Source organism: Portunus trituberculatus, chromosome 17, assembly GCF_017591435.1.
Source record: "Portunus trituberculatus isolate SZX2019 chromosome 17, ASM1759143v1, whole genome shotgun sequence".
Taxonomy (NCBI): Eukaryota; Metazoa; Arthropoda; class Malacostraca; order Decapoda; family Portunidae; genus Portunus; species Portunus trituberculatus.
The window spans coordinates 33068279-33080344 of record NC_059271.1 but is presented as its reverse complement, the minus strand read 5'-3'; the positions used below and the strand labels follow the sequence as shown (position 1 = coordinate 33080344).

General features: G+C 47.2%; 1 protein-coding gene across 8 annotated transcripts in view; it reads left to right on the top strand.

Annotated features, from left to right (window-relative positions):
• LOC123505257 (zinc finger protein castor homolog 1-like) overlaps positions 1-12066 on the top strand; it is a 269504-nt gene that overhangs the window by 205142 nt on the left and 52296 nt on the right. For all 8 annotated transcript variants that reach the window (XM_045256482.1, XM_045256479.1, XM_045256480.1 and 5 more), the window contains exon 4: positions 3090-3277. In XM_045256482.1, the coding sequence (XP_045112417.1) occupies positions 3090-3277 (188 nt within the window). The remainder of the gene's footprint in view (positions 1-3089; positions 3278-12066) is intronic.

Here is a 12066-nt window from a genome sequence, read left to right as displayed (position 1 = left end):
TGCCTCAATAATTCTCTCCTTCATCACCCCCCGCCGCTTCCTCTTTGCTGCTCGGGAACATAACCTCTTTGCAAATAACTTCTCTCAGATTGCACGTTCCTGTCTATAAGCTTCTTGTAAATCTTCCTCGCCGTCTCCCTTTCTGAAATGTGACTCTTTGGTGTATATGGCAAGCTTTTTATTTGATTGCCAGCACCACTTTGAAGTCAGTATTGCCTTGAGTGACTTCAGCTGATGGAAACCTTATAACCTTGATTCTTATCGTTGTTTGTTTTTTGTTTTGTTTTTTTCTGTTAAACTTTATTGTACATAGAAACGGCTCAACAGAGGGTTAGTTGTCTTACATTATTCAACAGCCGCAAACTTTCTTCGCGGCAAATGCCATCGCGCACCGCCGTGTCTGCAGAATTTACAAATGTCTACGATTTCTAAAGGTTTCGCGTTACCTGCATTTGTATTCCGCAGGCCAACTGGGTCCCACGCTAAGCACTCCCACCTCCCACCTCCCACATCCCACCCCCCATCTCCCATATACCATCCCTCTCCCGTATTCCACAACACTCATCTCGCCCGTCACTGATCCCCCCTCCTCTCTCTCTCTCTCTCTCTCTCTCTCTCTCTCTCTCTCTCTCTCTCTCTCTCTCTCTCTCTCTCTCTCTCTCTCTCTCTCTGTGTGTGTGTGTGTGTGTGTGTGTGTGTGTGTGTGTGTGTGTGTGTGTGTGTGTGTGTGTGTTAACAAATGGGCTTTATGAGCCTTAGCACATGCCCTGTCGGTGGATAAATCTTGACACGTGAGGTGGACATTAGCGTGGGGCTCATCGACTCAAATTACAGACAAGTTTGGCCACTTACAGTGTGTTTCCCGTCAGCGGTTGTTATGGCGGAATGTCCGTTTGTTTCACGAGTCGCTTTGTTATGCTCCTCATCCTTTATTCAGCTCCTAGAAGTTTGTGTTGCAATGGCGTTCATGTGATGACTGACTGTGGCAGAGTCATTGAATTGCTGCAAGTCAAAGTTACAGAAGGTCCAGAGGGTGTGCAGTATGTCAGTGTTATGGACGCGGCGCGGGTTACGAGGTCGCGAATGCAAAGACTGGCAATGGGTCTGTGGTGGTGTATTGGCTGCGTGGGAGGCCGGAAGAGAGTGAGTGAGGTGGGGAGAGCGATGGGGTTCACCTGCACTACCAGACGCCCATTCTTGCCCCCCTCCTTACCCTCTCCCTTCACCCCTTCCCTCACCCTTTAACTCAGACCAATTTATGCCTTTTGCTGCGCTATGAATAATTTATGGCCGTATGTGTTGTGCCGGCATCAATACATTTCTCGTAAATTGCATTATCAGACTGAGGCTTAATAGCGTGTACACGTACATCTGGTGAGTACTGATTTAGTCTCTTTTTGCCAAGTATTGGTTATGTTGCAAATATCAATGATTTACCAGGTTTTTTAAGGAGAGGGTGGCTTTATGAGCGGCGCGGGGGGCGGGCGACCACTTGATATTTGGGGATATTTGTCATGAGGGTGTGGCGCGCCTTGCTACCTCCATGAAGACTGGCCACGTAAAGAAAACGAACCTGATCACATGTATTAGCAAATAATGAGCATAGTTACATATTTCAGAATACTAAAGTTTTCTTGGGTTACAAATATCAATCAGGTGAATAGTCCATAACTTACAATTGTTAGCACGAATATCGAAGGGAACCAAGCAGTAAAGCGCGTGATGCATAAAAGGTTATGGGAATAATACTCCCCATCACTAAGGTTCGTCTGGCGGGAATGTAGTAAACTGGACTGAGCTGTGAGACGCTGATCAACTCATTTCACATACGAGCCGGGTTGAGCTTATCGGCACCGCAAAATAATGTTGTTGTACACGTCAGCAACACCTGGACCCGCGAATCTCATTGCAGAATAATGTTCCCCGCCGCCGGTAACTCGCCAGCGTGCGAGGGCTCTCCTGACTGCGTGGTAATGAGAGTCGATACAAACTGTACCCTCCTCACCCCCGCCAGCCCGCCGCCAGCACCTCTGGCGCGCAGGATCTGGTACCAGTGTTGTTAGGTATCTTGCCTTTCCTAACGTTATTTGAAAATATATTAGAAGTTCGTGAATAAAAAACTACAAAGGGTATTTGTATTTCCCGTCAAAACCAATGTGTTGGTTTCATTAAATCTACTTATCTCTGTTGACATCGTGTCTCGCCTAATCTGAGTATTGACACATTCAATACGTTTCAGTTTAAGTAAGTCGGCATCGTGAGGTCGTTGAGATTCCTGACATGGCGTTGGTTCTGTCACGATAATTCTTATCACGCCAACACAGCAAACTCTCCGCCACACTTCGGCCGCTCTCAAGTCCTTGTCATCCAAAGTTTTATACTCATAGACTACTGGAGGTACTATAAGTTCCTTAAGCTCTTTTCCATCCGTTAAACGAGTCACTTCTAGCCCGCCCCTGTCGCCTGGACACACCCCCTCAGCGTCTCATGGGTCAGGTTGAGATTGGTTCTGTCTCCGCATCTCATTAGCTGGTTGGTGTGTCCCTTTTTTTCCCTGCTGGACGTTCCATAATGAATTAGCGCAGAAGCGAAGGAACGAAGAGAAATGGCCACTGACTCCAGGAGATTGCCGTTAATCTACTTATATCAAATTTCTGTTAGATTTAATCATGTATTAGGGGACGGATGGAATTATTTACGTTCTCACAGACGCGGTGGCTTGTTGAGTTTGAGTAGAAGTTGAGGCAGGTGATGATGAAGGGTGGGACGGATTGCCGCTGCTAGTGGCTGGGTTTGGTGAGCTGGTGGCGGGTGATGACGGGCTGTTTCAAGGTGTTGCTGCACTTGTCGGCGTGCTGCTGCAGGAACGCGTCTTCTTGTGCGGCGTCGTGCATCCTAATTATTGTACACCTCGGCCACGCCACGCCAGGTGTCCGCCACACGAAAAGATCACGTCTTTGATTTTTCTTTCATAAAAGCTTTTTTCTAATGTTTAGCGTGTTTAAGTAAAGTAAAACATGATTTTTTGTATACTTATAAATTGTCCATTTGTATGTCAGCTTTCTAACTCATCTTGTTTTCTTCCTCAGGCAAGCTACTGGAGACTCTGAAGAACAACGGAGTTGGCGGCGGAGGGGGTGAGGGTGGAGGAGAGCCGCCGACGCCCCCACACACCCCACAGCGAGAAAACATCAACATAGCGACCAGCGAGGGAATCGCCATCCGGCCGCCGCCCCCGCCCCTCGACCCCCTCCAGCAGCAGGCACTCCAGGCTAGGGTGAGTAGTCCACGGCTTCCTGCAGTCTGGAAACACAACTCTCCTTGTCTGGATGTGCTTTCATGATTTGTGGATAGTGTCACGTCTAGCTCATATTTATTATCGCAGCAGGGGAAATATTAGGTTTGTGTCTCATGGGATCCGTGGAGAGCCAGTACCAGGGATATGGAAGTGTAAAGGGAGCCACCATCCGTTCATACTGAAAACTCCCTCACTCAGCACCAGCTCACGAGAGGAATATGATAGATTGCTGAAGGTTCTAGAGCGATCCTACCTCGGGTATGTCAAGGGCCTTTGGTCCACCTTTCAGAGGGACATACACCAGAATGGAAGGTCAGGTGTGGCTTTGTTTCAGGAATAGCTAACCCAGAAGTTATTAGGTAATAGATGAGGCACTAAGGATCTCTGCATGGAAGAGTGTCATAGGCGGGTCAAGCAAGTCATAATCGCATACATGAACACATAATGAGACCGTAAATAATATAATAAAATAAATGGATTTGTTACTAATCATGGAATATAATCAAGTTGCTTAACCTTTGTTCTGTTTAGGGCCGCACTTTAGGCTATTAGTCACCCTCAGCATAGTGAGGGCAGTGCCCCGTCCACTCTAAGCCCCTCGTCTCCATATCGCCTGATGTACACTTCCCATAGGTGTGTCACAGCTCCGGCGAGCCGCGTGAGGTCCACGGCGTGATTTAAGACTCCTAGATAAAGGCACACTCGACTCCCCTGGGATTCCTGACACTTGACACGACGTCCTCTTCTGTTGCGACCCTACATAGCGCACGGCTCAGAGACGTATATACCGATGCTGGAGCACGAATAGGACACAATACTCCTCTACCTCGACCGGGACGTGCTCTCTCCGTGCACGGTGGCAAGACATGTACAATGGCTGAGTCGTGCATGGTGTGGCGGGGGCGGTAATGAGGCAGTTTGTATGCGAGTAGCAAAGGCGGGCCGCGGCGACCCTGGCCAGCGCGCGGACCGACCCACACTCCTCAGCTAAGTTGGCCCCGTCTGGCCACGCTCCTTTATCCATTCCGGCCGAGCCGCACCAGCAATACTACACCTTTTAAGGCGTAGCATTCTAGCTCTCAATAACTTAGCCATACAGTCAGGCTTCGCAGCACACAGCTTCGCCACAACCACTATCCCCACAAGACCGCCTAATGCCTCTCCTAACTCTCCCGGCCTGATAAGCCCTACCCGCCCGCCCGAAACTGACCCCACCAACTCAGATATATTACCTGTATCCTCTGAACCCAAGAATTTCCTCAATATACACTCCAAATCTAGCTAATGTGGCGTGGCGTGGCGTGGCGTGGTGTGCCATGGCGTGGCGACGACCTGCAGCACTGGAAGCAGGTGAGGGAGGGAGGGATCCGCCTCACGGTGTCATATAAATCATGAACGCAAAAAATCGTAATAGTAATCAATAGATAAGTAGAGAAATAAATGAAATTGCTAGATTGATAATCATTGGATATGATAATAATAATAATAATGATAATAATAATAAAAAGTAATAATAATAATAATAATAGTAATAATGATGATTATTATTATTATTATTATTATTATTATTATTATTATTATTATTATTATTATTATCATTATTATTACTATTATTATCAATTTTATTATCATTATTACTATTACTATTAACATCATAATCATTATTGATATAATTATCATTATTGTGAAGTGATTAATTGATTGTCCTATGAAAGCATCAATTGTAACTAGTGGATCATTTTCACTGACTTGAGCTGCAATACTCCAACATCATCTCATGGCAGGTGAACAATGAGTGTAGTGCATCTCGGTACTTACGTGTTGCCGGTCTCTACGTCCAGCTCGCTCCCTCAGCTTCCGCCCCTTAGAGCTCACCACTCACTACACGCAGACATATAAGCAATACAATTTTTTAGTCACTGCTCTTTGGCTCACTACCTTCCCGCCCAGTCCCGCTGCCAGTATTCTCCGCCAGGGGCCAGGTCTCTTCCACAAATTATGGTGGTGAAGGAACCATGTTGGGCACAACTAACGAAATATGAGACGGCGCACGGAATTTCTGTGGCTGATTTACAATAATCAAACTTCAGTCGCTGCCTTGTTAAGTGCGATATCTCCCTTCTGTGCAGTTTAATAGACATTCGAAGCTACGCCTACTTACAGCACCTCACTGGAGCCTCTTAATCGGAGGGAGTTATCGCTGGATCTTGGCCGCGATAGTTGAACATTTGGCGAGGAGCGTCGTCCCGGGCTGGTCGACCCCCTGCCGCTGACCCCCGCCTCGTCCCAACATTAATAATATTCGCTGACAGCCGCGTTGTGTACACTGAGGCTGGCCAGACGTTTGCCTCTGGCGCTCTCCCGCCCGCACCGACCTTGCTTTCTTTCCATCCTTTCGCATCCAGGACTGCCCGGAAACCTTCTTTATACTACTGTCCTATTTTTCAACATCTTTCATCACTCATTTTTCCTTCATCCCACCTCTTTCCCCATCACTGTAGTCCCCTTTTTTAATAAACTGTCAAATTGTCAAGCTTCGTTGAGAAATGTAGCGCCGGCGTCTTCCAAAGATCACACGCTCTGTGACAATTCGTTAGACTAATAGGTGACGAGGCCGAAGTCCGGGAAGCGTCGGTCGTGTGGGAACGAGAGCTTCCGTAATTAACACCGCTCATGACCGAAAGAACTGGCTCTGATAACAGTCTCCTCGATGGCTCATTTTGCGGCAAGCCCAAGGCGATTACCCAGGTACATTTGCATGCGGTACAACGCGCTGCGCGGGGCCCAAGAGACTCCTTAACGAGAACACAAATAGAACGAGCCTTTCCTGGGCTAATGAGGCATTTCTATTCATGTTCTCCTGAGCGCGTCGGAAGAAGATAGAGTGACACAGTTTCCACCTGTAGCGGTTCCTCGAAAGGGGCATTCGTCAGCGGGGAGACACGATAGGGAGGCAGGTGGGCCGGCGCCGGACCTCCCCAACTGGCACTCCCTCTGAGGTGGCGTACCTGCTGAAGACCAAGAACAATTCCAATTATTACCTCTTGTTCCTCAGTTGAGCTTGCATAATTACATACTACTTAAACTTTACACACTTGTGTAGATACGTGCAGTATTCTCGCCAATTTAGAAAATAAGATTAAAAGAAATTAAACCCAAAATACAAAACGTCCATAAGGTTAAAGTCTGGCAGGGTTGGCTGAGTGAGACAGTTCATCACTCGGCCAAACTGGTTTATCAGCGTGACGCCGCTGCCCGGTCGTCTCGCTAATTGGCTCCTTAATTTCCAGGTATCAGTGATGTTACATGTCGGACAGCGATCCTCTGGGCCGTTGTTGACTTGGTCTCACTAATCAAGGGATCACAGCGGTCCGCCGAGCTAACAAATGGTTCTTCCGTGTATCAGTGTTGTCATCCGGCGCGTGTCACCGACTTTGAGCGGCGGCGACACCAGGGGAGAGTCCTTCCTCCCTCCACGCACACTCATTAAGGCGTCCCTCCGTGTAATAATTCGTGCTCGTGCCCACTGCTCTTCCATGGTTGCATTTGTTCCGTGGAGCTAAAAACAACAACCAGCTTTGACCTAATATGTAAATGAGGCCAGTGGCTGGCATGGATCTCAGCAAGACTTGGAGAAAAGCGTGGGCTGGACATTAGCTTCGCTCCGTAGCCCACTGTGACCAACACCTGCCGCGCTGCGGGAGAAAAGGCTGTAGCACTCTCACCCCTCACCAAAGACAATGACATTCACTGACCCGTGTAAAAATTATACGGAAAAAAAGAATTGTATATCCATAGTGATCGTTGAGGTGCGAAGTTGCAACATCCATACTCGTAGAGTAAGGAACCGCGGCAGGTAATACTGGGGGACCGGGGGACGCTTTTACTCCACCACCTGCAGCCTCACAGACATCCTATTTAACACTTACCTTTTTCTCCCTCGCTACATGAACCCTAGAATTATTGGCATCCATCGCGCTGCAGCTCCTCGTGGCGAATGGAAAAGCCGTAAAGTAGTGGAAGAGGAAAGGAGGATCTGATGGGAACTCCTCAAGTCTCGTGGTGCCGCGATAGAGACACTGTGGTCACCTTGTGTGCAGCTTAGAAGCGGCAGCATCGTCAGGGCCACCCGTGGAAGTGGTCCGGTTCGTTTTTACAGCCTTATCTCTAAGTGGTAAAATGTAAATGGTCTTCTTATCTTGTCTATCACGATTTTATTACCTTTTAATGCGGGCAGCCTGACGCCTTTGGTTGACAATCGAGTGGAAGCCAAGATTAAAGTGGAGAATTACTTATTATTGGTACGTTCTGAGGAGGGCGTGGCGCAGGAGGCTGGAGAGAGCGAGAGAGATAAAGAGGAAAGAAGGAAAAGGAACACGTAGAGACATCTTGAGGTGCCAATCAATGAAATGACCCTAACGAGACACTGGGCAAGGCAATGATTCTGGAACACGACATCTCCATCAAAAATCATGGTGTTTATCATTCACAATACCTGCAAGTACTAATTATGTCATGTAACTGAAGATTAACTAGAATCAATAGCCCAGGAAAGAGAGAAAATGTACAATACCTAGACAACACTGCATTATTCATGAGTTGTCATGGTTGGCGATGAGGCGGCGATCAAGTCCTCCGTGTTTTCTTCAATGGAAATCGTATACAAGAAGCTGTAACAGAGAGAGGCCAGTGTAATCCCTCCTCTAGTACCTCTGCTCTCCCAATCTCCGCCGCTATCCCCTCCCACCATCCAGCCAGCCTGTTCGTCCTCCTCCCCCCCGACACACATCTTTCGTTTACGACATCCTAAAAGCGGGTATTATCTCTATCCGCATCGCGCTCCACCTGTACACACGCTCTCTCTCTCTCTCTCTCTCTCTCTCTCTCTCTCTCTCTCTCTCTCTCTCTCTCTCTCTCTCTCTCTATGATCCCGTTTCGTATAAACCGCAATGAAAGAATTCAAACTTAGTAATATTAGTCGTTTTCATCTCCGTCACCATCATCCTCATCATCCTCATCCTCACCATCATCAACATCACCATCACCAGCATCGTCACCAGGCCAGAGTGTAGCGGGTTGGATTTCTCCCTTCACGTTCACAACCTCGTCACATCTCCCGCCAAGGTCAGCCACACCTCAGTGACCTCGCGTCTGCCACAGTAGGTATCCACATTAAAACCTTCTTTATTGGCACAAGATGAACCTTTACTTATATTATGGCCTCCAATAATTAATCATAAATACCTTTCACTAGTTTCTTGCAGTAGTCTTTTTTTTCTTCTTCTTATCTCGTTTCTCCCTCCTCACCCTTCCCCTCCCTTCCTCTCCTCCTCCTCCTCCTCCTCCTCCTCCTCCTCCTCCTCCTCCTGTCTGCTTCGCTCCACCTTAGTTTGATCTCTTCATTCCTTACGGGGCAGAAGAGATTTCCCAAGGCGCGAGGGCTGAATATAACTCACCTTTTGCCGAGGATCGAAAACCCCCCCCTTAGGTGATAAGTCTCATGGGTGTGATTGGGAGGAGGCTCAGAGGCTGGGGAGCGCGCGCACCAAGACCTTTGCCTGGTGCTATCACACCTTCAGATCCGTCAGGTCACCTCACACTCTCATTCTCCACAGCAACAAATGAGGCGTTCGTTTGCGTATCGGATGTATGTCGAATCGCAGACGAATCTCCAGGCAACTTTTCGCATCATGAGAGAAAAATTGGACCGTTCTGAACATTTAAGTGCAGTGCTTTCTCGCGTCTCAGCCTCGCTCGGCACGGCTGGAGATAACATGAAGACAGCCAGCCAGACGCGAGTCCCTGAACTTTAGCGATGTCTGATGCTTCATACTGTTGTCGTCTCGCTCTGTGTCCCTCAAGTGAATTAGTGCAGTGTTCACTTTTAATGTAGTCACTAGTGGACTTTGACAGGATCTTGTGGAAGTTATTGTTAATTTCTGAGTGTTTTCGTGATTCCAGTAATAGCTAACCTTATCAATGGGAAAAAAGTAAGACCCCCCAACCTGAGATCTTTGTGAACTTTGTAAAATAAAAACTCTTGATGAAAATTCATCGTGTTTAGGAATACTCGGGCAGGTGATCACAACCGGTGGTAGATTATTCAGAGTTTATGTAGTGTACCTCGGTGACAACCCTCCTGCTCCTCCCGCCCCATCACCACGAGCCACGTGTGTCGGCCCCTCGTTCCTGTGTTTGGCCAGCCTTGCCGCGGTGCCTCGCATCTGACCACAATTCCACCAGGCCACCGCTGAACATACTTGATAAGCTTCACTGGAGAAAGTAGGTACCAGCGCTCCCCCCTTCCTCCCCGCCCTTCGCCGTGCCTTGGACTCGCCGCCCCACATGTTTAATAGGCCTGATACCATTACCCGGCCCTTCACCGGCAGAGGACAGAACACGTACTTCGTTTATAAGTGGAGCAGCGATGGAACAAAGAATAGGGAAAGATTTCTCTCTACAATTATTTGTGTGAACCGAAAAGAGGAATTCATATAGACAACTAATATTTTACCAGAAATGTCTCGTAAATGTTTGGGCGTTGAGTACCTAAATGTAAGTATTACCATAATTGCTAAGGAACTATCTAGTATATTATTTTGAAGACAACATTCAAAGGCCTCTTTTTTTGCAGCAGATCCAGTCTGCTTCAAAAATAAGTGTTGTCGGAAAGTTAACGAGTATCTTGTGAGATTTTGAGACAAATCCGAATGAATAATATCACTAGTAGTAGTAATAATAATGATAATAATGATAATAATAATAATAATAATAATAATAATAATAATAATAATAATAATAATGATAATGATAATGATAACAATAGAATTAATAGATAAATAAATGAATAAACAGTCTCAATATTAGTTTATATCTTATTACAGTTTATCAAAATTTATTCTGAAAATTATTTCCATGAACGATTTTTATATCATTCTGATGAAGTAAAAAATAAAGAATTCTTTATGATGTTTGTATACAAAATGTACGAAATCATAATCATCTTATAGTCTTCGTATTATGAAATATTTTCAACGTTCGCACACTTGTGGACTGTTGTTCTCTGATGCAATACCGTGGTAAGCTCTTGGAAGTTACTGAAGCCATTAGTGGCATATGTGAGCAAGCCTCCCTGCCCGTCCCGCAGCCGCCGCTGCCCACCGCCCTGAAAGAAGAGAGCGACCCTTGTCTCTGGGCCGCCACCACTCTTAACTTGATCACAACTCTAAGAATTCCTAAGTCCAACAAAGACTAGGAAAAACGAGGTTTTCTGGCGGGAAGCGGCCGAGCGTGACGTCAGCCGCTACGTTTCTTACCGAACGAGTCACTGCCACCCACGAACGACGCCGATTTTATCTCTGTGATGCAAATTATGGCTACGTGGCATCGAGGCAGATCCTCCGGTGGTCTGGGGAAAACGGGAAAACAAAACACACCACCTCCACCGGACAGCGGAGAGAAGCGACCGTCCCGCGTGAAGGAAAGTGTGTTTATACTTGAATCTCAAGAGAGAGAGACGGAGAAAAAAAAGAAGTTGGCAGTCACACCTACCGGGGCAAAAGAGCATCGGGCCTCGTGTGAATTAATGGAGTGCGTAATAAGATGGTGTCGTAAGTAAGGGCGCGACTGATAGTGTGGGAACCCGATTCGGCTTAATTTCTCGGCATTAACGGGTATATTGAATGATTTACTGGTGCTGAACAACATTGAGTGACGAGATGGTTCAGTGGTGAGTAGTGCAGCGGCGGGGGAGAGGAAGAGCATGTGTGTTGGTAATGGTGGAGTGCCGTAGAGGTGATTGTGGTGGTGATGGGATGGGGGCAGAAATGAGAGGTTGTGGTGATGATAGGCGGACACGGAGGTGATAATGGTTGGCGTGATGGAGTGTCGGTTGCAAAGGGATGGTGTGGTGGTGTTGATGGTGGTGGGTGGTTGTGATAGTTGGTACTGGTGGTGGCGGTGGTGAAGGTGATGGTGGTGGTGGTGGTAGAGGTGGTGAGTTCTTACTGTTATTTACTGGTGGTGTTAATGGCAGAGGTGGTGTGTGTGGGTGGGACAGATAATGACGGTGGTGAACAGTAAGGAACCAGAGCTAGATCACCAACGCACGAAAGTACTGTTCTATGATTATATAGCACACACACACACACACACACATGCACACACACACACACACACACACACACACACACACACACACACACACACACACACACACACACACACACACACACACACACACACGAGCGACTATTATTTTCTTCATGCACTCTTACCAAGTACATTTTTCCTTAGCCGTGAATGGATGTCAGGTAAAAGAAACACTACACATAATTGCAGCCATAATGTAATAATGGGAAGCTCCTCCCGAAACGAATAATACAACTCCCCTTAATAATGCTTCGTTGGCACAGGGGAGAGAGAAAGGCCAGGAAACAGGATGCGAGAGACAGAGATTAAGGACGCGAGAGTAAGCAGGCGATAAAGAAAAATAGAGGAAGAGAGGGAGAGGGTGTGGCTGGAGAGTAGTGTGGCTGAGGTGTGGTGCGACTCTGTTGGAGACTCTCCCTCATCCCGCAATGATGGAGAAATTATGCACGGGAATTTGCAAGCTGTCGGGAAACCATTTAGAGTGTGGGGGAGGTGCAGGGAAGGAGAGACGGGGACGTGTGTTGAAAGCTGAGTGTTTGTGTTTCTCTCGTCTTTTTACGTCTCTGTGTGTGTGTGTGTGTGTGTGTGTGTGTGTGTGAGAGAGAGAGAGAGAGAGA